Below are 27055 nucleotides of genomic sequence, written 5' to 3'. Positions count from 1 at the left end.
GGTGTCTTAAGAAAAAATGAGCTACATGTGAACAGCTAGCTTCACATATTTCTGCTGTGCAATTGCAATATGAGTGGTATTCTCTGCCTACAGAATCCTGTTATGCAAAAAGATATTTTGCCTACCACACAATTGAGTAATGAGAGATGAATTGCATTGCCAGTGTGATGCCAGGTATGTAGGTCATACATCTTGGTGACTGGTCATAGGCTAAGGGACCTTTTCTGCTGTATGACTCCATCAAGTCTGCACCAACAATAACTACCACAGAAGATGCGCTGGTCCCATATCCTTGAACATTGTGCTGTTTCAACTGCTGGTCAAAATTTTTTTTTAAACATTGTAAGGTTTCTGGCCTCTTTCACCTTTTCAGGCAATGCATTCCAGATTCTACCACCACCATGATTGAAAACATTTTTTTCTCATTTCCTTCCTGAATCTTCTCTCCCTAAAATTGTGCCCCATTGTGGATCATTACAATATAACGCATACCTTCGCGATCAAGCATCACAGTAACGACAGTGTTAAACCAGCCAGTGTTTGCAAAAATTTGAGGATAGTGTCACGTGTTGGATGTGCTTTCATGATTAGACAACATTTGCTGTACGCTCATACTAAGAATTATGCTGACAACTAATTTCATGTTATTGGTCAATCTGTGTTGCTCATTTACTCATGATAAAAATTACTCGCAGGATTTTGTACTTTGCAAACAGACCATGTCCATGTACTGTACATTTTTAAAATTAATGAGAACTTGGAGTCTGTCATCCTTGGGTGCATTTTCCATGGTGATGCCTTGTTCAGTTGGGGTCAATCAATTAATACCCTCTTCTCGTGCAAATTGTTGGTCCTTTTAAGGTCTGGTGTTCTTGTGATTCTGACCTAATAAATGCAGATCAAAAAGGTTCAACAATGGTCCTTGATATACATATTATTGATGCTAAATAAAAGCTTCCTCATGGATAAATTACTGCCTTTGAAGGGTAATGATGTACTTCCTCCTGAGTGTAGTGACTCAATTTGGTGACAGAAAGTGACTATGCATAGATCTTAGATGGAGTTAGGATCAGGTTTTTTGAAAACTCATTTGTAAAGATGTTGGCATCCCTGGGTAGGCCAGCATTTATAATCCTTAAGAAGGTAATGGTGAATAGCCTTCCCGAATGAATGTACTCTGTGTGTAGGTACACCTAGAATACTGCTTGAGAGTTACATGTTTTGACCCAGTGACAATGAAGGGACAGTGAAATAAGGGCAGGGTGTGGATTGGAGCGGAACTTGCAGGTGGTAACGTTCCCATGTAACTGCTGCTGTTTACGTTCTAGGAGGTAGAAGTCATGGGTTTGGAAGGCACTGAAAAAGGAGTCTTGGTGAGGTGCTGTGGTGAATCTTGTATGTGGTGCACATTGCTGCCACATCATGTCAGGGTGGTGGAGAGAATGAATGTTGAAAGTGTTGGATGTGGTGCCAATTTGTGCTGAATGCCATCCAGCTCCTTGAGTGGTGTTGGGAGTTGCATTTGTCCATGCAAGCAGAGAGTATTCCTGTGCATGCCTGAATTGAGCCTTGTATATGATGGAGAGGTGTTTGTTTAAACTTCCACCCATTATTCCCACACCACCCTAACATCCACATCACCACCACCAAAAGAATGATGATAGTGGGAGATTTCAGTAATTGTTAAGCTATTAATTGTCAAAAACCAGTTGTTGGATTTTCTCTTGTTGGAAATTGCCTTGTATTTATGTGCTTTTAATGTTAGCTGCTACTTAACAGCCCAAATCTGAATGTTGTCCAGATGATGCTTGATTTGGACGTGGACTGCTCGAGTTTCTGAGGAGTTGAAAATGGTGCTGAAAATTTTACAATCCTCAGGAAATATTCCGACCTTTTGACCGAATGGTGGTGAGTGACTGCCAGTGACCACAGCCACCTTCCTTTGTGCTCATTATGATTTGAACCAGGTGGATAGTTTCCACCCGATTCCCATTGACTCCAGTTCTGCTGGGATGTCTTGATACCATACTAGGTCAGTTGTTGCCTTGATGTCAAGGGCAATCATCAACACTTTCTCCCTAGTTCAACACTCTTTTTATGTGCTTGGAGCAAGCTGAAGAGTGGTCAGAAGCTGATGAGCCTTGGCAGAACCAAACTGAGCATCATTGTTACTTATTCTTAAGTGCTGATTGATAGCTGTTTTGAACTGTTGATGACCTGTTCAGTCACTTACTATTGATAGAGTAGCCTTAAGTGGTAATTGGCCATGTTGGTTAGGTCTCCTTTTTGTGGCCAGGACGTAACCTAGACAAGCTTCTGGATTGCTGGATAGATTTTATGTTGTCACTATCTAGAATATGTTGGCTCTGAATGAGCTTAGTTGTGAGACATCTTCAGTGACATTGTTGGAATGTTTTGGGACGACTGGCCCTTCAGTATCCAATGCCTTCAGCCCCTTCAGGACATCACATGGATTAAAATGAACTGGCTGATCATGACTGCCATCTATGATGCAATGTACTTTTTTGGAGAAGGCTGAAAAATTTCAGTTAAGATTTATTGTAAATGCCTCAGCTTGGCATTTGCACTCATGCAGGTCTTCCCCATTGTTAAGAATGGAAACATTTGTGGAGCCTCTGCCCATTTGTTAGTTGTTTAATTGTGGTGTGGGGTCAATTTCAGCTCAGTTGGCTGGACAGCTGTTACTGCAACGTATAGTGCTGCCAACAGCATGGGTTAAATTCCTGCACCACCTGAAGTTTAAAATTACGGTCCTGCCTTCTTACTCGTTAGCTGTCCAACGTGAGTTAACTAGACCTCCAGTCATCGCGCTCTCGTTCTTGTGCTTGGTCTATGTGTCTGTGTCGCCCCGTCTTCGCTTGTGTTCCCCCCCCCCCTCCCCCCACTTCTGTTAAAGACTGTCAGTACTGCAGGATTTAGACCTGATCGGTTAGTTGTGGGATCACTTACTCTGTGTGTTGCATTGCTACTTTCACTGCTACGCAAGCAGATGGTCCTGTGTTTTTAGCTTCAACGGGCTGGAACCTCATCTTTTTTTGATATTACTGGTACCTCTCCAAGCATGTCTTCATGCACTCTTCACAGTGAGAGTGAGTGTTGCTACCTTGACTGACTGTATGCTAGCGGGGTGGAGATAGTGTATCTTTTCCTCCCTTTCCTCAAGCAGGCTGGGAGATGTGGCAAAGGCAGTGGGCCAAATGGTTGCCCCCTTGTGCTGTATTATTCGATAAATATTTATGAGCTGAGAACAAGTTGACTAATTCCTTGATAAAGTGTGGGGCTGGATGAACGCAGCAGGCCAAGCAGCATCTTGGGAGCACAAAAGCTGACGTTTCGGGCCTTGAGCCTTCATCAGAAAAGGGGGATGGGGAGAGGATGCTGAAATAGAGAGGGGGAGGCGGACTGAAGATGGAGAGAGGAGAAGATAGGCGGAGAGGAGAGTATGGGTGGGGCGGCAGGGAGGACGGACAGGTCAAGGGGTCGGGATGAGGTTAATAGGTAGGAAATGGAGTTGCTACTTGAGGTGGGAGGAGGGGATATGTGAGAGGAAGAACAGGCTAGGCAGGCTGGGACGAGGTGGGCTGGTTTTGGGATACAGTGGGGGCAGGGGAGATTTTGAAGCTGGTGAAATCCACATTGATACCACTGGGCTGCAGTGTTCCCAAGGGGAATGAGTTGCTGTTCCTGCAACCTACAGGTGGCATCATTGTGGCACTGCAGGAGGCCCAGGATGGATATGTCGTTTGAGGAATGGGAGGGGAAGTAGAAATGGTTTGCGACTGGCAGGTGCAGTTTACTGCAAACCGAGCGGAGGCGTTCTGAAAGCAGCCCCCAAGCATCCACTTGGTTTCCCCAATGTAGAGGAAGCACCATCGTGTACAGCGGATGCAGTATACCACATTGGCGGATGTGCAGGTGAACATCTGCTTGATATGGAAAGTCATCTTGGGGCTTGGGATTGGGGTGAGGGAGGCGGTGTGAGAGCAGGTGTAGCACTTCCTGCGGTTGCAGGGGAAAGTGCTGGGTTTGGAGGAGAGTGTGGAGCAGACAAGGGAGTCACGGAGAGAGTGGTCTCTGGAAGGCAGACAAGGGTGTGGTGAGTAAAATGTCTTGGGTGGTGGGGTCGGATTGTAGATGGAAGTGTCGGAGGATGATGCGTTGTATCTGGAGGTTGGTAGGGTGGTATGTGAGGACTAGGCGGATTCTCTTGGGGCGGTTATTGCGAGGGCGGGGTGTGAAGGATGAGTTGCGGGAAATGTGGGAGACACGGTAGAGGGTGTTCTTGACCATTGCAGGGTGGGGGTTGACGGCCCTTGATGAACGAGGACCTCTGAGATGTGCGGAAATTGATTGCCTCATCCTGGGAGCAGATGCAGCCGAGGCAAAGAAATTGGGAATAGGGGATGGAATTTTGGCAGTAAGGTGGGTGGGAGGAGGTGTATTCCAGGTAGCTGTGGGTGTTGGTGGGTTTGAAATGTCAGTTTGTAGGTGGTTGCCTGAGATGGAGACTTAGAGGTCCAGGAAGGTGAGGGATGTGTTGGAGATGGTCCAGGTGAATTTGAGGTTGGGGTGGAAGGTGTTGGTGAAATGGATGAACTGTTAGAGCTCCTCTGGGGAGCATGAGGCAGCGCCGATACAGTCATCAGTTAAAGGAGGAAGAGGTGAGGTTTGGGGCCAGTGCAGTGCAAGAGGGACTGTTCCACATTGCCTGCCTCTTCATAGGTTTAGCTTGGGCCGATGCCACCCCCTTAGTCTGTAGGAAGTGGGAGGAATCAAAAGAGAAATTGTTGAGGGTGAGGATGAGTTTGGCTAGGCAGATGAGGGTGTTGGTGGAGGGGGACTGGTCGGGTGTGTGGGACAGGAAGAAGCGGCGGGCCTTGAGGCCATCTGCGTGGGAAATGCAGGTGTATAGGGACTGGACGTCCTTGGTGAAAATGAGGTGTTGGGGACCGGGGAATTAGAAGTTCTGGAGGAGGTGGAGGGTGTGGGTGGTGTCACTTAGGTAGTTCCTGGACCAAGGGGGAGAAAATGGAGTCCAGATAGGTGGAGATGAGTTTGGTGGGGGAGGAACAGGCAGAGACGATGGGTCAACCAGGGCAGGTGGGTTTGTGGATTTTGGGAAGGAGATAGAAGCGGGCTGTGCGGGGTTGGGGAACAATGAGGTTGGAGGTTGTGGGTGGGAGGTCACCTGAGGTGATGTCATGGATGGTTTGGGAGATGATGGTTTGGTGCTTGGGGGTGGGGTCATGATCAAGGGGGGTGCGGTAGGAGGTGGTGTCGGAAAGTTGGCGTCTGGCCTCAGCAATGTAAAGGTCAGTGCGCCATACTACAACTGCGCCTCCCTTGTCTCCGGGTTTGATGGTGAGGTTGGGATCGGAGCAGAGGGCTGCCCGTTCTGCAGGGGAGAGGTTGGAGTGGGTGAGAGGGGTTGAGAGGTTGAGGTGGTTAATGTCTCGATGGCAGTTGGAGATGAAGAGGTCGAGGGAGAGTAGGAGGCCTGGGGGTGGTGTCCAGGCGGAAGACTTGTGTTGGAGGTGGGGGAAAGGGTCCGTGGAGGGAGGGTTAGGCTCCTGGTTAAAGAAGTAAGTGTGGAGGTAGAGGTGACGGAAAAACTGCTCGATGTCCAGATGTGACTGGTATTCATTGATGTGTGGGTGGAGGGAGACAAAGGTGAGCCCCTTGTTGAGGACTGACCATTCATCTTCCGTCAGTGGGAGGTGTTGGGGGGGGGATAATGAAGATTTGGCAGGACTTGGTGTGGCTGTCTTCTCTGGGATTGCTGGCTGTGGAGGCTGCGGGCAGAGTGATGCAGTCGTCAGTTGCGGGTGGGGTTGCATTGGCGGTGGGCGGAGTGTCACTGGTGTCAGCAGTCGGTGGAGTTGCGTCAGCATCAGCAGACCTCTTTCTCTGTTACATTGACTGTATCAGCGCCGCCTCTTGCTCCCAAGAGGAGCTCGAACAGTTCATCCATTTTCACCAACACCTTCCACCCCAACCTCAAGTTCACCTGGACCGTCTCCAATACATCCCTTACCTTCCTGTCTCCATCTCAGGCAACCATCTACAAACCGATGTCCATTTCAAACCCACCGACTCCCACAGCTACCTGGAATACACCTCCTCCTCCCAGCCAGCTTCCCGCAAAAATTCTATCCTCTATTCCCAATTCCTTCGCCGCCACCGCTGCATCTGCTCCCAGGATGAGGCATTCCACTCCTGCACATCCCAGATGTCCTCGTTCTTCAAGGGCCGCAACTTGCCCCCTGCGATGGTTGAGAATGCCCTTGACCGTGTCTCCCGCATTTCCCGCATCTCATCCCTCACACCCCACCCTCGCAATAACTGTCCTCACATACCACCCGACCATCCTCCGACACTTCCATCTACAATCCGACCGGAACCATCAAAGACATTTTTCTCACCCCACCCTTGTCTGCCTTACGGAGAGACAACTCTCTTCGCAGCTCCCTTTATCCGCTCCACACTCCCCTCCAACCCCACCACACCCGACACTTTCCCCTGCAACCGCAGGAAGTGCTACACTTGCCCCCACACTGCCTCCCTCACCCCCATCCCAGGCCCCAAGATGACTTTCCACATCAAGCAGATATTCAACTGCACATCCGCCAATGTGGTATACTGCATCCGCTGTACATGGTGTGGCTACCTCTACATTGGGGAAACCAAGTGGAGGCTTGGGGACCGCTTTGCAGAGCACCTCTGCTCGGTTCGCAGTAAACAAATGCACCTGCCAGTCGCGAACCATTTCAACTCCCCCTCCCATTCCTCAGACAATGTGTCCATCCTGGGCCTCCCACAGTGCCATAATGATGCCACCTGTAGGTTGCAGGCACAGCAACTCATATTCTGCCTGGGAACCCTGCAGCCCAGTGGTATCAATGTGGATTTCACCAGCTTCGAAATCCACCCCCCCCCCCCCCGCCGCACCGCATCCCAAAACCAGCCCACCTCGTCCCAGCCTGCCTCGCCTGTTCTTCCTCTCACCTATCCCCTCCTTCCACCTCAAGCTGCACCTCCATTTCCTACTTAGTAAGCTCATCCTGCCTCCTTGACCTGTCCATATTCCCTGACTGACCAATCCCCTCCCTACTTCCCCACCCATACTGTCCTCTCCACCTGTCTTCTCCTCTATCCATCTTCAGTCCGCCTCCCCTTCTCTATTTATTTCAGCATCCTCTCCCCATCCCCATTTTTCTGATGAAGGGTCTAGGCCTGAAATGTCAGCTTTTGTGCTCCTGAGATGCTGCTTGGCCTGCTGTGTTCATCCAGCCCCACACCTTGTTATCTTGGATTCTCCAGCATCTGCAGTTCCCATTATCTTTGACTAAATCCTTTTTGTGTTTGTTTCTGTCTGTTTTTAGTGAATTCAGTGCCTCGGGATATGCCTAGCCTTCTACAGTCAAAGCCTGAACTCCCCCCTCCAAGCAAAGCTCAAGCTTTCAGATCTACCACTCGAGATGAAACTGTTCATTCAAATTTTTATCTGCAGAAAGGTTTTCCTGTTTCTGAAAGAACCCCTGTCAATGGAATGGAACAGACCCAGAAGCAAACAGCTTCAGCGTACAACCGCTTCACCCCAAAGCCGTACACAAGCGCCGCACGTCCTTTTGAGCGCAAGTTTGAGAGCCCAAAGTTTGATCATAACCTCCTACCTAGTGAACCTCATGTACAACCCAAGCCAGAGCCACCCCCAAAAACGCATAGTTCTCCACATCCTGCGGATTTCGACAGTGGTACTGACACATTCCCCAGGCCATCTGACCACAGACCTAAGTACCAGACAAACAATATTCACGCAATACCTAAAGCCATTCCTGTAAGGTAAGACCCTTGACATTTGACATTTGTATAAAGAATGGATTTTTTTTTTGTGTTTGGGCCATGACATTTTTAAAGACTGTCCTTCAAGGAATCACACTTAATGTGTCTGTGTCAGGGTTGTCTATCAGCTGACAGGTTTGACATGTTTAACTCCTCCTAAAACACCCATCCTCAGCTGGAATGTTTGACAGTTAAGAAAAATAATCATTTCAGTGCACAGTCAATTTCAGTGAGGTGAGATTGGATAGTTTTGCACCCCACTGGGGTAGCACATCGTAAATCAAGCCCTGCTATTCCCAGAGTTGTACCAAATGTTAAAGTTGTTTTTTCCAACTATGCACAGTGCCCCAACAAATCTTTCAGAACAAGGTTGACAGAAAGCACAAGAAACAGACTAGGTTTCTGTTGAAACAAGAATTATTATTTATCATATGTAACGACTATAAGCTACAAGAAACATAAACTGCTAATCTATAACACCACCTACTAAAACTCTAACCTCCTTATAAACTTTTCTCCTTACATGTGCACACATAGACAAAAAAAATGGCAAGTAGATTATTGGCAGAGGTAGAGAAAACTGGAAAGTGATTTCACTGATCTTTGCTTTCCGATTCCGATGTTGAGATGATCATTGTTTTGCTAGCCAAGCCCTTAATGACACACTATCTTTCTTGAAGCTTCTACTGGTTTGTAAGTACAGAGCTACTGATTCATTTGGAAAAAATCCATCTGATTTATCAATCAGACACCACCGCACAGTGGCTTTTGATCCAGGGCCTGCCTACTTCCCTGCAAGTTAAAAAAGTTAACTTTTAGAAATTACACTCAACAAAAAATACACTCTAGGGAAAGGAAGAGAGAAAGAAAAAGAACAGGTGAAGCAGAGGAAATCTGGAGTGTCCTATTCAGTTGACAACCATGATTTCGTAATACAAGTTCACTGTCCTGCACCCGGGTCCCCAGTGTTAAAAGCATGGATCATACTGAAGTAAACACACCAGTACAGGGAGATCATCTGATACTGCTGGGTCAAGAATGCATGATTTAAAATCTCTCATTTCATATTGACAATCATGTCTCCAGTGGTTGGTGAGATTGGAAACAATTTTCCTTATTTGATGACAAGCTTTTCATTGTTAACAATATCGCTACTTCAGCCTCTCTAATTAAAGGACATCTTTCACCTGTGCTCCTTTATAAGTATCCTCTTCATCCTTTGAGGCCTTGATGGTTTCTCTATGATACCAGTGAACAATGTTTCCTCCAGGTTTCACAGCTGTATTGCCTCTTGGGAGTCCGTAACAATTGATTAGTGTGCTGATGTGTTCATCTCCAGTTGATGGCATGCACGTACCTCCAGAGGTCTACACAGTAAATGGAGAAATTAGAAGGAATATAGCAGATTAGGCCTAGCCAGTGTTTTATAAGTGTTCAATATAGTTTTTTTGCTTTTGTTTCATCTCTATTTCTTAAGCTGCGGATGCATTTTCTTTACAAACACCTTCTCGACTTGCCTTGCCACATTCAAGGATATGCCTCCATACTTCACGAGCAAGGTGCTGACTGTAATCAATTACCCTGTTCATAGAAAACACTCAACACAATGTAAGCATTAGATGTGATTGTGCACTTGGACAACATTTACTAAATTATTCAAGTACATGAATAAATATGCTGATAATCAATTTAGGATTGTCATTTGGGTTCATACTGGCAGCAACATATATTAACACATTGAACCTTCTGGATGTGAGTTTGCTCACTGAGCTGGAAGGCTCGTTTTCAGACGTTTCATCACCATTCTAGGTAACATCATCAGTGAGCCTCCGAATCGCTGGTATTATGTCCCGCTTTCTATTTATCTGGTTAGGTTTCCTTGGGTTGGTGTCATTTCCTGTTCATTTTTCTCAGGATGGTAGATTGGTTCCAAATCAATGTGTTTGTTAATGGAGTTCCGGTTGAAATGCCATGCTTCTAGGAATTCTCGTGCGTGTCTCTGTTTGGCTTGTCCGAGGATGGATGTGTTGTCCCAATCAAAGTGGTAAGAACTGTGACAAACACTACATTGGACAAACTGGCAGAAAGCTAGCCACCAGGATACATGAACATCAACTAGCCACAAAACGACATGACCCACTATCACTCGTATCCTCACATACAGATGAAGAAGGACACCACTTTGGGACAACACATCCATCCTAGGACAAGCCAAACAGAGACACGCACGAGAATTCCTAGAAGCATGGCATTCCAACCGGAACTCCATCAACAAACACATTGATTTGGAACCAATCTACCATCCTCTGAGAAAAAGAACAGGAAATGATACCACCAACCCAAGGAAACCTAACCAGATAAATAGAAAGCAGGACATAACACCAGCGCTTCGTCGGAGGCTCACTGATGATGTTACCTAGAATGGTGACAAAACGTCTGAAAACTAACCTTTCAGGTCAGCGAGCAAACTCACATCCAGAACCTCAACCTGAGCTACAAATCTTCTCAAAACTCACTAACATTGAACCTTGTTCTTTGCAGGCAGACATACAGAACACGTACATGCACTGTACCTATTTCAACTCAGTGGTATAAATGACAGCCAGCATGGTTCATTTCTCACATCTGACTGATCATATCTTTGATAAGTCAGATTCAGTCTGCCTGGTAGTTATCTTTCAGTCGTTTATTAATAGGTGCATTATTCATAGCTGCTCTTCTATCAATCAGAGTCCACTTGTCAACCAATCAGCATCCTTCTCTTGTGTGGTTTGTGTTGTTTTCCCTTCCTTTGACATTTCTTCTGAATTGTCCTGATAAGCACAACAGAACTTTTTTTTTTTCCCCAGCAATATCCGTGCTTTCCTACCACTCAACCAATTTTCTAGCCAGATCTTCAATTCTGTGTGCTTCAGCTTTAGCTAACAGCCTCTTCTGAGGGACTTTACCAAACGCTATCTGTCTCAACCCTCTCCGTTATTTCATTGAAAATCCTGATCAAAGTTGTTGAGCGTAGTTTGCCTTGAACAAATCTATGCTGGTTTTTATTTTCAACCCCATGTTCTTCCATGTGCTGGTGAGGTTATGCACTTGATTATGGCTTTCAGAGTTTTGCCACTTAAAACATTAGGCTGCCTATTCTAACTGGTTTATCCCTTTGCCCTTTTATGAACAGGGCAAAAAGAAAAATCAGACCCATTAAGCATGCTCCCATCCAACCAATAGTGCAGTCTCTATTTTCACCTATTACACTATCATCAGGAAGACGGAAAAGCAATGGGTCAAAATATGCAGCCAATTCAAGAAAAGCTGTTAAGTAATTCCTCTTCAACTCTCCGTTTGCTACGATGCATCATAAAGCAGATTTATTTCACTGTCTAGTTGATTCAATCTGCTCCTATAAAAAATATTGTTTTTTTTTTAAAAGGCAACAGGAACTCTTGCTGCAAGCCAAGCAGCTCCTCAAAGAGGGGAGTCAGTGCTGTTATGAATTCTTTTGATAATATCTTGACGATCCTGCAAAGGGCTATGGCATGGTGTGCAAATTTCTGTCATTTGTCTGCTGTTTGTGGTGTCAACATTGACCTTGGGCTTTGTAGCACTGAATATAGTATGGGGGCGGTGGGGGGGAAATAACTGATGCAGCACTTATGCTGAAATTGTGGAGATGGAGAGGAGTAGTGAGGATTTTATTCATCTCTGGTCTACGCTTTAACTGACCTGCATTTGCCTGATTTGGTAACAATGCTTTATCCAGAACTGACACTCTTAGGTTTGATGGGCACAAAATTGGTATCACAAAGTATACATCATAAATTTCTTGACATTCTGCCAAAACCAAATAAATGAAGAAAGGAAACAAACCAAGGGTAGGTCAAACATGTTAGACTAGTCAGTGGCTGAGTAAAGTTGTAATGTTTTAGATGTTGGTCATTAAATAGTATAATGACATAGCTTCTCTTCATACATGGTGATTATCCTTTGCTGTCAAATTCTCACCTACTTGTTGTAGAGACATCTGGTACGATTAATGTGCAGACTGACTTGCTTTGTCTCAGCCCTAGTGCATTGGAAGATGACGATGATGACAGTCACACAGTAGTTGCAACAGCTCGGGGAATTTTTGACAGCAATGGTGGTGTGCTGAGCTCTGTCGAGACTGGAGTGAGTATCATAATTCCAAAAGGAGCCATTCCTGAGGGAGTGGAACAGGAAATCTACTTTAAGGTCTGCAGAGACAACAGTATCCTTCCTCCTCTGGACAAGGAGAAAGGTGAGAACTGTCTTTCCTCGTTGAAAATGATTGATTAACCTCTGGTGTCTGTGGCCCATGCTGATAGATGGCAACATCTTAGAACATTAGGGATAACAAGGTCTGGAGCTGGATGAACACAGCAGGCCAAGCAGCATCAGAGGAGCAGGAAGGCTGACAGGTCTAGGTCCGAAATGTCAGCCTTGCTGCTGGTCTGCTGCTTGGCCTGCTATGTTCATCCAGCTCTACACCTTGTTATCTCGAATTCTCCAGGATCTGCAGTCCCTTCTATCTGTTGGAACATCATGTTTGTCTTTTTGATGTTGATTGTCAAATCAAACCCCTTACAGGTGTGAGAGTCACCATTTGTTGATGTAGGTATTCTTCAGTCACGAATGTTTAAGCAGTATTGTCAACAAGTGTCTGATGTCGATCGGGCAAACCCTATATCTTGCATGTCAGACAAGCAAGACTGAACAGCTCTCCATCACCATAACAGACTTAATTAAATATACTGAAATTGTTTTTATAGTGCATTTTTTAATTTCTCTAGGTAATGCTAGTAGATTGTGTTTTACTGGCAGTCAATATTGGATGCTTTTGTTAATGCTTTCCATTTGAAAGTTGCTTTTGGAGTTTATGTTTATAATGTGGATGTTGGACCTTCTCAGCTGAAGTTTTACTGCTTTCTTATGATCAATAATGTTGCAAGTTCTACATGAGTTGTAAATGGAACATTAGAGTAATGCTAATCACAATCTTAGGTTGATCCAAGTTCTTTATAGCCAATCAAGTTCTTTTGAAGTATAGTCCTGTTGGAATTTAGAAACATGGTAGTCAATTTCCTCGCTGCATGGTCCCACAAAAAATAATAATGCAAGTAACCAATATATTTGTGCAGGAGCAAAAACAAAGTTGCTGGAAAAGCTCAGCAGGTCTGGCAGCATCTGTGAAGGAAAAATCAGAGTTAATATTTGATGAAATTTATCCTTCAACCAAGAGCACCTTCCAGGTAAAGCAACACTTCGCCTGGACTTCCCAGAAGTTAGTCTACTGCATTCACTGCTTGCAATGTGGTCTCCTCTACACTGGGGAAACGAAGCGTAGACTTGGCGACTGCTTCGTAGAAAATCTACGTTCTACTTGCAAAAAAGATCCTGAAGTACCTGTTGCCTGCCGCTTGAATGCACCACCCTGCTCCCTGGCCAACATCTGTCTCCAGCTTGCTGTAGTGTTCGGCAAAGCCAAATGCAAGCTGGAGGAACAACACCTCATTTTCCGCTTGGGGACCCAACAGCCCTCCGGACTCGACATTGAGCTCAATCATTTTAGGGCCTAAACACTCATGTCCTAGCGTTCCTCCCCATACACCAGACCTTGTTCCCACATCGTCAGCCATTACACATCTCCAGTTGTTGGTCACTAACAGTCCAAATTAACAACTATTCACCCTCCCAGCCTGATCATTAGCAACTCCTTTGTCTGTCCAACTGTCTTTCTCTTTGGGCTCTAACCTATCGTTTAGTCTCTACCCCACCCACCTCCCTATTTTCTGCATATAAACTGACATTTTCCCAGCCACCGTCAGTTCTGAGGAAGGTTAACTCCCTGACAAGATAACCATAGTAGCACAAGCCAAACCTAGACATACACAGGAATTCCTAGAGGTATGGTTCTCCATCCATACTTCAATCAACAAACATATGGAATTGGATCCCATTTGCAAACCAGATCAAAATCGGAAATGACACTACTCCCTATAACGGACCAACAGTGTAAATTCCAGGCGGTGTAGGATAACGCCGCTTCATCTGAGGCTCCACTGACGATGTCACTTAGCGTGGACGAAACGTCTGAACTAGAACAAGCCAGCTTGGCGAGCAAGTCAACTACCACATTTGCTTTAATGTTTTACGTAACATTGAAATATCCAGGGTGAAATGTTATATATTTTTACAGGTCTTTGCCATATTTGCACAGTTCACAGGATAAGCATATTTTTTTCAGAGATCTATGTGACATCTACTTCCCAAAAAATGAGCTCCAATTCTTAGGCAGGATTTGAGGTAAAAATGAAAATGTATCTAAGATCTAGCGCAGGAGACTCCATAGTTGCAGCTAGGTTTTAGCAGCAGGAAAGCTGACTGACCAGAAGCATTTGTGGTGAGTGAGTGAACCATTGTTTTATTTCTCCAAGGTCCTCTTCGTTGATTTGTTCATCTCTAAAAGCACTCAGTTCTAGTTCTAACACATTGATCTTAATGCCTTCTCTAGGTGAAACACTCCTGAGCCCGCTGGTCATGTGTGGACCCCATGGCTTGAAGTTCCTGAAGCCTGTTGAGTTGCGTTTACCTCACTGTGCGGCTATGACTCCAGATGGTTGGTCTTTTGCTCTAAAATCCTCTGACTCCTCGTCGGGTATGCCCCTCTCTCGCGCGCGCTCTCTCCACCCTCCCAACCATCTCTCTTTTTTTTTCTCCTCTCTGCCTTTCTGGTTTGTCTGGAACTTCTTGGGACAGGAGTGGCTCTGCAGTGCTTTACCTGCTGTATTTCAGTTTATTAAGAATATGTTTAACTGTATTATTTAACTTTCTTCAACCAGTGTCAGCTCCCTTCGTTTCACTCTCGAGATCCGATTTGTTCTGTAAATAAACGTCATGCACTTGTAATCATCTAACACAAAAGCTGAATTAAAACCAGCTTCTTGATTTTGAAAGAATATGCAGAAAATAATTTGATAATCTGTATGGGCTAATTCCTGAATATTCTTTGTGCTAAACGAGCTAATGTGTGAACTTGGCAATTTCGCTGGTGCACAAAACTTGTCCATCTGTTTATGCAATTTGTGATTTGTGAATTTCCACAAGATTCATAGGGTTTTCATTGCAACAGGTTCTGTCCATTGGTTGAACTTCAGGAGTGAGGTACAACATTTGCAGGGAGGTATGGGTTAGGATGTGTTTTGACTCCATGTTCAATGGTAAGAGCTGTGAAGGGTATGCAGGTAGTGATTTTTTTAGAGCACTGGATATAACTTGCAAAAGGTTTTGGAGTGGATTTGTAGCTCTGGTTGTGGGTGTTGAGGCTGGTTGGCTTGCTGTGCTGGTTTGTTGTTCTGCAGGCAATTCATTACCGTACTTGGTAACATCTTCAGTGCAGCCTCTGATGAAGCGTCGGTGTGTTTTCCTGCCTGGCTTTTAAACTCTGTGGTCCGTTGTGATGGATTGTCTCACTTCCGGGTTTCCTCTGTAGTGAAACTTTATATGGGTTCAAGTTCAATCCGTTTATTAATAGCCTGCTTCATGGAGTGCCATGCTTCCAGGAATTTTCGTGCCTGCCTCTGCCTAGCCTGTCCCAGGATCTTGGTGATGTCCCAGTTGAAGCCGTGGTTCTTCTTGTCCATGTGGATTGAGATGAGGGAGTATTGGTCGTGTCTTTTTCTATCCAGTTGGTGTTCATGTCCTCTTGTTGATGTGGATCAACCCTCCGACAACTGCTCACCCGAACTAAAGACTTGCTCCCCGCCATGGACAGGACCGGTGTTATCTACAAGATCCCCTGCAGAGACTGCAAGAAACACTACAATCGGACAAACTGGAAAGAAACTAACAACAAGAGGACATGAACACCAACTGGATAGAAAAAGACACGACCAATACTCCCTCATCTCAATCCACATGGACAAGAAGAACCACGGCTTCAACTGGGACATCACCAAGATCCTGGGACAGGCTAGGCAGAGGCAGGCACGAAAATTCCTGGAAGCATGGCACTCCATGAAGCAGGCTATTAATAAACGGATTGAACTTGAACCCATATAAAGTTTCACTACAGAGGAAACCCGGAAGTGAGACAATCCATCACAACGGACCACAGAGTTTAAAAGCCAGGCAGGAAAACACACCGACGCTTCATCAGAGGCTGCACTGAAGATGTTACCAAGTACGGTAATGAATTGCCTGCAGAACAACAAACCAGCACAGCAAGCCAACCAGCCTCAACAACTTGAAGGTTGCAGAGGAGTAAAGTGGCCAGTTCAATGGTTGGAAGCAAAGGGATACAGGATTTTGTAAGCATAGTTGACCAAAGCAATTGCTTGAACAAGGAAATTGGCTCACTAAGCCTTAAATTACATTGACTTTATCAACTGATTTGTTCCAGCTAGTGACTGAAATATCGTAAATTGTATAAATGGTTTGTTATCCATCAAATTGGCAGCTTCCTCATAAATGTTGCACTTGATTTTAGACCATAAGACATAGGAGTGGAAGTAAGGCCATTTGGCCCATCAAGTCCACTCCGCCATTTAAATCATGGCTGATGGGCATTTCAACACCACTTCCCTGCACTCTCCCCATAGCCCTTGATTCCTTCTGAGATCAAGAATTTGTCGAATGCTGCCTTGAAGGCATCCGACGTCCCGGCCTCCACTGCACTCCGTGGCAATGAATTCCACAAGCCCACCACTCTGGCTGAAGAAATGTTGTCTCATTTCAGTTTTAAATTTACCCCCTCTAATTTTAAGGCTGTGCCCATGGACCCTAGTCTCCCTGCCTAATGGAAACAACTTGCTAGTGTCCACCCCTTCTAAACCATACATTATCTTGTAAGTTTCTACTGGATCTCCCCTCAACCTTCTAAACTCTAATGAGTACAATCCCAAGCATTATTAACATAATCTAATGCATTGGTCTGAATTAGTTTAACTATCACTCTCTCTCTGGCTTTGTTTGAATTGTCACTTGTCGTTAGAAACCCTTGGGGGAGGGTGTATTTAGTGATGTCTTTGTGTAATATTTGCAGGTCCAATTCATTGCGTGGTTGTCATTAACTTTGCTAGCTGTCCTGCTGCAAACCTGCTCAGAAAGCACAAAGTTGGTTATTCAGTTGAGTTGTAGCTTGTGCCTTCCCTGATCTCAAGAATTAACTTTATCCTAATTATAAATCAATCCATTCTTTAGTGTTTAAAACTCTCAGGCAGTCTCTACTTGAATTTTTGACTGGTGTTTGGAAGTGCTGATGCTTATCATCCTTTTATTTCACTTGTTCAATACCAGCTCTTCGCATCAGTTGTAAAACTTACTGCTTAAGCTTTACTGTTCTCAAAGATTTGGAATGCAGGGTTCATGTATAACATATTAACATTGTGCACAGCAATGTTCAGAAATCAATCTCTGGCTAATAATTCCATTTTTTTGTTAATCAACAATGAAGCTGTGTTAATCCTGATTTAAGAACTTTAGGCAAGTTGTAGAAGTGCTGAAATGTAACTGACCTGAGAAAGCTGCCTCATTTGAAAGCTTGTTGCTGCAGCTGCTTTAATTGGATTTTGCTTGTACCTATTGGAAATGGAACACTCACTAGAACTTAGTGTGGGTTCTAAATGGAATATTGCATCATAACTACATCATACTATACCTGGCCTGGTCATACTAGTGGGTGACAAAAGTAGAAACTGGCCCATTGATCTGTGCTAAAATCCCTTCCCTTCATGACTGAAGGCATTGGTTTGATATTAAAGTAAATTAGAGGAGCAGGAAGGCTGACGTTTTGGGCCAAGACCCTTTAGAAAAAAAAGAGGAGGGTCTAAGCCTGAAATGTCAGCATTCCCTCTCCTCTGCCGCTTGGCCTGCTGTGTTCATCCAGCTCTACACCGGAGTGTTTGAGGGAGAGGTTTAACACAGAAATACGCCCCACAAAACAGTCTGTGCCTTGAAGTGAGGGCTGACTGAGGGAAGAACAAAGTTAGATATGAATAGATTATCAGACAAACAAATGACTACAACGGATATTTCTTTCTTCCAGGTGATCCTAAGAACTGGCAGAACAAATCCCTTCCTGGAGACCCTAATTACCATGTGGGGACAAATTGCGTCTCAGTTTTGATTGACCACTTCTGAAGATGAACGTGGGTGCTTGACAATTACTTCAGGATATCTAGACAGTGGATGGAACATTCAATAACTTCTTATCTCTCAATCAGAGAGGAGGTTGTTGGACAACCTAAATGTAAATGCTTACATTCTAAATTCTCTGGGGCCGGCAGGGGCGGGGGGTGGGTGGGGGAGAGAGAATGTGTGGATGAGCTTGCAGTGACACAGGTCTGTAACGTTTTCCCAGTTTGTGTTAACCAGCAAGGATGCCTTACGTTTAGTTTTGTAGCTATGATTTAAAATACTAAATAGATTTTTCTACGTTCTTTAACTTTAGAAACTTTACATGTTTATACAGGTAACCATATCCTATTTTAAAAATAAAAGCTACTTTTCTATGTCTCTTAGTGTGGCTTTGAATGTGTATAGTTGGTCGGCAGAGACTTTCGAACAAATTAAGGTTGGATGTCCTGCCATGCAGGGGGATTGATAGAAAAGTTGCTGAGATCTGTGGCTGTACATAAACCCTGATATCATCCTGGAGCTTGGTTTGTAAATTAACATTTTTTATGTCTTATTTTGTATAAAACAAACTGAAAAGAACTTTCTAAAGAGGATCTTTATATTCTGTTGCTATGGGGCCTTTTGAGCAGTTGTATAATTGCAGCAATAAAATCAACATTTACAACTTTTTAAAAAACACAAACATCTACATTTTTACAGCTCTAATAATATTGCTGTGTTCTTTGACAATGATATGATTTCCCGTTTAAAGGCACTGCATCCTTTTATGCTTTGAGGCACTGTTTGGGCATGTTGAAGTGCAATGAGAGGGGTCTTTTGATAAAGTGACTGACAGGTTACTGTACTGTGTGCCCAAATGTATTTTTGTACTCATGAACAATTTATTCTGGCACGGCAGTACATAGCTCACTGGGGATTCTAACATGGCTTCTGTTAATCACTTCACTTTCAAATGGGGCTGACTTTATTTCCTGTGATTACTCAAATGACACATTTCTAAGTATATCATTATTATTATATTATTATTATTATTGAATAAAAATCTTTTTAAAATATCCGTTGTAGTCATTTGTTTGTCTGATAATCAATTCATATCTAACTATGTTCTTCCCTCAGTCAGCCCTCACTTCAAGGCACAGACTGTTTTGTGGGGCGTATTTCTGTGTTAAACCTCTCCCTCAAACACTCCGGTGTAGAGCTGGATGAACACAGCAGGCCAAGCAGCATCAGAGGAGCGGGAATGCTGACATTTCAGGCTTAGACCCTCCTCTTTTTTTTTCTAAAGGGTCTTGGCCCAAAACGTCAGCCTTCCTGCTCCTCTAATGCTGCTTGGCCTGCTGTGTTCATTCAGCTCTACACCTTGTTATCTCAGATTCTCCAGCACCTGCAGTTCCTACTATCCCTCAAACACTCCACATTATCTGTAAGAGGAAAGACCAGCCAGCAATCTGCATCAGACTTTTTGACTTTCTCGTCGTCAGAGCTACACTCTTTTTTTTTTATATATCTGTGCAGCAACACAGTGTTAGTACTGATCACCAAGGGCAGTCAGATTCCCCACTATCAGCTTGTGAAATGGTCTTTACATAGAGCTTAGATCTGATCGTCTTTCTCTGGTGCTGGATGACACATTTGCTCATTTACCCAAGTGAAACTTGTGACAATTTCCAAATTGAATTGTATCACTTTAAGCAGTAACTGATTAATTTTTAAAATTTTGAAGTTGGAGCTGAATCATGCAGTCAGAGCTGAGACACAATGACAGGAACCAACTCAGCCTCCCTGTTGCTGCCACTCTAAATGCTTTCTGCAATCATTCTGACAACCTTCTGCTGTCTGGAGCATACAAGGCATCCTTAAGAATTTGACACTACAGGGATTCCCCAGCTATCAGGCACCACAGGTTGCATCTGTGTCAGAGCATTGAAAGGCTGTATGTTTCATTATGTCAAAAGCTGCAAATCAATGCATGAGCACATTTGAACATGTGATGTAACAGATGGATTGGATCTTAGCAACGCAAATAATGTGCTAAGATTACTGAATTGTTCCACATTCTTGTACCTTAAGCTTCAACTCTTTCCCCAAACATAAGATTCATTTTAATAGAATGAGGAAATTATCATCAGTCATTTTCTATAGCTTGATGTCAGAACTTGTACTCAAAATTTAGTGATAGAAAGCTAAACATTTTGTTGAACACTACTAATGCACACTGAAATGAAATATATTCAAACTTCAGTTTATTTATCCTCAGACCATCACACTGATTATATCTGAATTGGGTGATTCTTTCCTCACTTCTGACAGCCTATTACTTCTGGCCCCACCACTTGGAGGGAGAGAGAGTGTAGGGTTATGGTCAAATGTGGTTGCAGAGTTCAGGAATTGGGAGGGGAGAGGCTGCTGTTCAGAACTGGGTAACTTAGTTGGGATTAACTGCCTAATTTTCTGCCTCAAATGTAACTGATGGAGAAATTGGATCAAGGAAATGCTGGTCATACCTTTGTGTCTTGAACACCCTGTTCATCAATATAGAGAAACTAACTTTTCAGATCATATGATTGAGAGTCAAATGGCTAATCTTTACTGAACACAATCAAATTGCTGAAGAAACTGAGAATGTCTGGCAGCGTCTGTGGAGAGAAAGCAGAGTTAATGTTTTGAATTAAACTGCTTTTATTTCAATGCGTGAGGTCTTACAAATAAGGCTGATGAGGTCAAAGCATGCCTTGGAACATGAGACTGCAGTGTCATAGCTATTACAGAAACCTGGCTGAGAAGGGCAAGACTGGCAGCTCAATGTTCTGAGTTTTAGATGCTATAGGAAGGTGGAAAGAGATCAGGGGAAATGGTGTTTCTGATTAAGGAAAACATTACAACTGTAAATAGGACATTTGAGGGCATGTACAGTGAAAATGTGGGTTAAAATTAGGAAAAGGGATGAATTAGGAAATGGGACTGTACTATAAACCCACATAGTCGGGGAAATTAAGAAGCAAGTATGTGGAGATCGCAGATACATATAAGAATAATGGGGTTGTAAAGTAGGGGATTTTAATTTTCAAAACTGACTCGGACTGTCATGGTGTTTAAAGGCTTGGATAGTGAGGAATTAGTTAAATATGTTCATTTATATATTAGTTTTTAAAAACAATGTTAATGTAAGCAAAACTTGATCTCAGGAAGTAAGGCAGGGCAAGTGACAAGTGTTAGGTGGGAACACTTTGGGTCAGTGATCGTAATACTATTACTTTTAAAATAATTATGGAAATGATAAGCCTTCCATAAATGTGTAAGTTCTTGTTGGAGTAAGACAAAAATTTTAATGGTATGAAATGAACTTTCAGAAGTTGATTGGAGTAGACTTCGCAGATAAAGGGATGACTGACAAGTGAAAGCCTTTCAAAACTGTGATAACAAGAGTTCAGAGGCACACTGTTACAGTGAAAGGTAAGGCTGGTAAGCTTAAGGAACAATGGATGAATAAAGGTATTGAGATTCTGTTTAAATGAAGAACTATATAGACCACTGGGATCAATTTCTTGAAGAATGAAGAGTGTAGAGGCATTCTTTTAAGAGGGAAAATCAGGAAGGCACAAAGTGCTTATGAGTGTGCTTTTGCCGATTGGATTAACGTTAATCCAATGAGATCCTACAAGTATATTAAGAGCAAGAGAGCAACTAGAGAGAAGGGCCCCTTAAAGATCAACAAGATCATCATTGTGTTGATCCTCAGGTCATGGGAGAGAGGTTAGATGAATATTTCACATCCGTTTTTAATGTGGAGAAAGAAATGGAGGCTAGAGAACTCGAGAGGGGGAATAATTATTGATGTTTTGAAAAGTGTTCACATTACAGCAGGGTCTTAGAAAACAAAGGTAGAATAATCTCAAGGACTTGAACAAGTATATCCTGGAAATTGTGGGGCCCCGAGCAGAAATGTTTGTATCATCTATAACCATGATGAGATACTGAAGGGTAGCTAATGTGCCTTCATTTAAGAAGCAGCCTGGGAACTATAGACCTGTGAGTCTGATAATGGTAATGGATAAGTTATTGGAGATGATTCTGAAAAGTAGGATTTATATGAATTTGTAAAGGCAAGGAATGATTGAGGGTAGTCAGCATATGCAAGGGAAATTGTCTGACAAACTTGGTTGAGTTTTTATTTAAGTAATCAAAAAGATTGATAAGGGCAGAGCAGTAGACATCTGTTTACTTGGACTTCAGTAAAGCCTTTAATGAGGTTCTGCATGGTAGACTAATTAGTGACATTAGATCATATGGGGCTTGGGGTGAACTTGACAGTTGGATACAAAATTGCCTTTATGGTAGGAGACAGAGTAGTGGTGGTGGACGGTTGTTTTTGAGTGGAGACACGTGACCAGTGGTGTTCTGCAGGGATTGGTACTGGGTCCACTTTTGTCTTTTATATAAATGACTTGAATGAGAATGTAGAAGGCATGGATATTAAGTTTGTGGATGACCCAAAAATTGGTGCTATAGTGGACCGTGAAGAAGGTTATCTAAGATTACAAAGATTTTGATCAATTGTGTCAATAGGCTGAGGAGTGGCAGACTGAGTTTAATTTGGATAAATGTGACGTATTGCATTTTTGTAGAACTAACAAAAGGGCAGGACTTACACAGTTAATGGTAGGGTCCTGGGTAGTGTTGTAGAATGGAGAAACCTATGGGTTCAGGTTCATAGTTCTTTGAAGTTTGCATCACAGGTGGTTAAGAAAGCTCTGGATGTAAGCTTGCTCGCTGAGCTGGAAGGTTCGTTTTCAGACATTTCGTCACCATTCTCAGTAACATCATCAGTGAGCCTCTGACGAAGCGCTGGTGTTATGTCCTGCTTTCTATTTATGTGTTTAGGTTTCCTTGGGTTGGTGATGTCATTTCCTGTTCTTTTTCTCAGAGGGTGGTAGATGGGCTCCAAATCAATGTGTTTATTGATGGAGTTCCAGTTGGAATGCCATGCTTCTAGGAATTCTCGTGCATGTCTCTGTTTGGCTTGTCCTAAGATGGATGTGTTGTCCCAGTCAAAGTAGTGTCCTTCCTCATCTGTATGTAAGGATACTAGTGATAGTGGGTCATGTCTCACCAGCGCTTCACCGGAGGCTCACTGATGGTGTACCTAGAATGGTGACGAAACGTCTGAAAATGAACATTCTAGCTCAGTGAGCAAACTTACATCCAGAACCTCAACCTGAGCTACACATCTTCTCAAAACTCGCTGGTTAAGAAGGCTTTTAGGACACTTGCCTTCATTGCTCAGACCTTTTGGTTATACAAGTTGGGAAATCATGTTGAGGTTGTACAGGATGTTTTTGAGGCCTCTTCTGGGGTACTGTGTGCAGATCCGATCTGCCTGTTATAGGAGTGATAATATTAAACTGGAATAAAACTGTGTGAAGCTGGATGAACACAGCAGGCCAAGCAGCATCAGAGGAGCAGAAAAGCTGATGTTTCAAGTTGAGACTATTAAATTGGAAATTGTTCCTAAACTATTTACCAGGATGTAGCCAAAAGAGGGTTTGAATTTTAAAAATAGACTGAAGTTTTTCACTAGACCATAGAAAGTTGAGGGGTGACCTTTTATAAAGCTTTATAAAATCAGGAAGCACGTAGATAAGGTGAATAGCAACTGTCTTTTCCGTAGGGTAGGTGAATTCCAAACTAGAGAGCTTATTTTTAAGTCAGAGGAGAAAGATTTAAAAAGGACATATGGGGCAACTTTGTTTTTAAAACAGTGTCATTCGTATGTGGAATGAAGTGGCGGATGCAGGTAAAGTTTAAAAGATATTTGTTAAATATGTGAATAGGAAAGGTTTGGAGCGATTTATGGGCCAAATGCGGGCAGTTGGAACTAGTTTAATTTGGGAACGTGATCAGCGTGCCCTAGTTGGACCAAAGTATCTGTTTCTGTGCTGCATGTCTCCAGTGGAACTTCTTCAGAACTGGGCAGAACATTAATTCCACTTTCTGTCCACAGATGTTGCCAGGTCAGAGTTTCTCCAACAACCTCTGTTTTTTGCTTCAGATTTCCAGCATTTGCAGTTCTTGGTTTTAGTTTCATGGCTGATGTTTATTGTTTGGTCCTTTATTCCCTGGTTGACTGCTTGACTTGCATTTAATTTAATTTGCTTTTTTCTTGAGAAATGCACTTTGCAACATTATTTTTTCTTTAATCATTTGAGTGGGTGTGTTCATCATCATCATCATCATCCTGCAAACAAATAAAAAAAAGGCACAAGTCTTCAAATAGTGTAAAGAAGATAATCTTTCTTGATATATGCTTTACATACTGTATGACCCAATCTATATTTGATATCAGTGGGATGATGAGAATTTGCTTTTAACATCAGCTTTTGGGATTCTGGAGAGGTAGCATCAACTAATGATTCCTGGTAACTAAGCACCAGTGTTTGTTCAGGAGTCTGCTATCATTGCCATTCATCTCAAAATGCAGAAATGACCCTTCTGTCAGGTCATGTTCCCAGCACCTGAGAGGGTGTTGAGCCACTGACAGCTTGTGAAAATTTACCAGCCTGAGATGTGAACAAAAACCAACTGCATCCAATTTAGTATCGAAGATTTAGCAACAAGTCAGGAACTGGTCGTTCTTCCACGTCAGAGAATTACCAAAATGATAGAAATTCAGGTTGTGCCAAAAAAAGAGTAGGAGCTGCATATAGAAGGCTCTAGGCCCGAAACGTCAGCCTTCCTGCTCCCCATGCTGCTTGGCCTGCGGTGTTCATCCAGCTCTACACCTTGTTGTCCCATGATTATATATCCAGTTCCCTTCCGCTATAAAATGCATCCGAGCCTCACTCGATCATTTAAAAGAATCCTAACCTCTTTGCTGAAAATGCATTAAAGAAACTACATAAAATAACTAGAAAAACCTCAACTACTTTGAGAGTTGCAATATTTATAGTTACCGCAGGCAACATTATTATCATCTGCAGTTCCTATTTGCTCTGAACATTATTATCCATAAGCATTTACTTAGCTCATTGATAACATAAGCAGCTGGAGATTGACTAGTTTGTAAGGAGCACTTTTTTTTCTTTATTTCAGCTTTCTTATTGGACAATTTTACAAACCGTAGGTAGCACGTTGATGCTGCCTGACCTGGTGAGCAGTTCCAGCATTTTCTTGATTAGAAAGAATCAGCAAGAATTTTTAAAGGGGGCAATTTTCTTTAAGTAGCTTGCACGACTTTTGAACAGGTACCAGATGCTTAATGATGGTAACGTTTGAGAATGTTATTATTTGGTTGCAAATTATGTGCAAGTGTCTATGGAAAGGCAACCACTAGGGCATGGTACCTACTTGAAGAGCTGCTGTATTCAATGATAATGGGAACTGCAGATGCTGGAGAATCCAGGATAATAAAATGTGAGGATGGATGAACACAGCAGGCCCAGCAGCATCTCAGGAGCACAAAAGCTGACGTTTCGGGCCTAGACCCTTCATCAGAGAGGGGGCTGGGGTGAGGGTTCTGGAATAAATAGGGAGAGAGGGGGAGGCTGACCGAAGATGGAGAGAAAAGAAGATAGGTGGAGAGTATAGGTGGGGAGGTAGGGAGGGGATAGGTCAGTCCAGGGAAGACAGACAGGTCAAGGAGGTGGGATGAGGTTAGTAGGTAGGAAATGGAGGTGCGGCTTGGGGTGGGAGGAAGGGATCGGTGAGAGGAAGAACAGGTTAGGGAGGCAGAGACAGGTTGGACTGGTTTTGGGATGCAGTGGGTGGAGGGGAAAAGCTGGACTGGTTGTGTGGTGCAGTGGGGGGAGGGGACAAACTGGGCTGGTTTTGGGATGCGGTGGGGGAAGGGGAGATTTTGAAGCTGGTGAAGTCCACATTGATACCATTGGGCTGCAGGGTTCCCAAGCGGAATATGAGTTGCTGTTCCTGCAACCTTCGGGTGGCATCATTGTGGCACTGCAGGAGGCCCATGATGGACATGTCATCTAAAGAATGGGAGGGGGAGCGGAAATGGTTTGTGACTGGGAGGTGCAGTTGTTTATTGCGAACCGAGCGGAGGTGTTCTGCAAATTCCCCTCGTTCTCACACACCACCCCACCAACCTCCGGATACAACGCATCATCCTCCGACACTTCCGCCATCTACAATCCGACCCCACCACCCAAGACATTTTTCCATCCCCACCCCTGTCTGCTTTCCAGAGAGACCACTCTCTCCATGACTCCCTTGTCCGCTCCACACTCCCCTCCGACCCCACCACACCCGGCACCTTCCCCTGCAACCGCAGGAAATGCTACACTTGCCCCCACACCTCCCCCCTCACCCCTATCCCAGGCCCCAAGATGACTTTCCACATTGGCAGATGTGCAGGTGAACCTCTGCTTAATGCGGTATACTGCATCCACTGTACCCGGTGTGGCTTCCTCTACATTGGGGAAACCAAGCGGAGGCTTGGAGACCACTTTGCAGAACACCTCCGCTCGGTTCGCAATAAACAACTGCACCTCCCAGTCGCAAACCATTTCCACTCTCCCTCCCATTCTTTAGATGACATGTCCATCATGGGCCGCCTGCAGTGCCACAATGATGCCACCCGAAGGTTGCAGGAACAGCAACGCATATTCCGCTTGGGAACCCTGCAGCCCAATGATTTCGTTTCGTCAACAACTGGGGCGTTTCCCCGTTCAACCGCAACTGGCCCCGCCTCCTTTTCGTAGCCGTTATTTTTCGTGTGTCTCCTAGCAACGGCGTGGAGCTGTTCGCGTGCTCACGTTCCTGCGGACGCCCATCCCCACCGCTCCGTAGCCATCTGCCTCTTCGCTTCGGCGATGCCTGGTGGCCATCGCTCCCGTTTTCTGGGTTCGACTGCATCTTGGGGTCGGGGCGGCCGCCAATGCCTTCTGTTGGCTTTCGGGGCCGCACAGATGGTACTCGGGGGTCTGATCGTCGCCGTCAGCTTCGCCGCTCTGGCGCTCACTTCCTCGGCCAGGGTCCGACATTCGTGCCCTTTCTGGGCCGGTTTCTCAGTGAGTGACTCCACTTTAAC

At 44.1% G+C, this 27055-nt stretch overlaps 2 protein-coding genes across 7 annotated transcripts in view; both read left to right on the top strand.

The window, feature by feature from the left end:
- The window catches only part of tjp1a (tight junction protein 1a), a 174442-nt gene extending 155375 nt beyond the window's left edge, over nt 1-19067 (top strand). For 4 of the 5 annotated variants that reach the window (XM_059640092.1, XM_048520641.2, XM_048520639.2 and 1 more), the window contains 4 exons: nt 7404-7863; nt 11922-12136; nt 14390-14533; nt 17921-19067. In XM_059640092.1, the coding sequence (XP_059496075.1) occupies nt 7404-7863; nt 11922-12136; nt 14390-14533; nt 17921-18015 (914 nt within the window). In that variant the 3' untranslated portion in view covers nt 18016-19067. The remainder of the gene's footprint in view (nt 1-7403; nt 7864-11921; nt 12137-14389; nt 14534-17920) is intronic. The other variant, XM_048520640.2, reaches the window with a different exon arrangement.
- Nucleotides 19068-26758: 7691 nt separating this feature from the next.
- Nucleotides 26759-27055, top strand: part of fam189a1 (family with sequence similarity 189 member A1) — a 72881-nt gene continuing 72584 nt past the window's right edge. The window contains exon 1 of one of the 2 annotated variants that reach the window (XM_048520910.2): nt 26759-27035. In XM_048520910.2, coding sequence (XP_048376867.1) covers nt 26838-27035 — 198 coding nt within the window. In that variant the 5' untranslated portion in view covers nt 26759-26837. The remainder of the gene's footprint in view (nt 27036-27055) is intronic. The other variant, XM_048520909.2, reaches the window with a different exon arrangement.

This window comes from Stegostoma tigrinum, chromosome 36 (genome assembly GCF_030684315.1).
Source record: "Stegostoma tigrinum isolate sSteTig4 chromosome 36, sSteTig4.hap1, whole genome shotgun sequence".
Lineage (NCBI taxonomy): Eukaryota > Metazoa > Chordata > Chondrichthyes > Orectolobiformes > Stegostomatidae > Stegostoma > Stegostoma tigrinum.
Note: the sequence above shows the minus strand (reverse complement) of the source record. Positions and strands in the feature narration are given on the sequence as shown.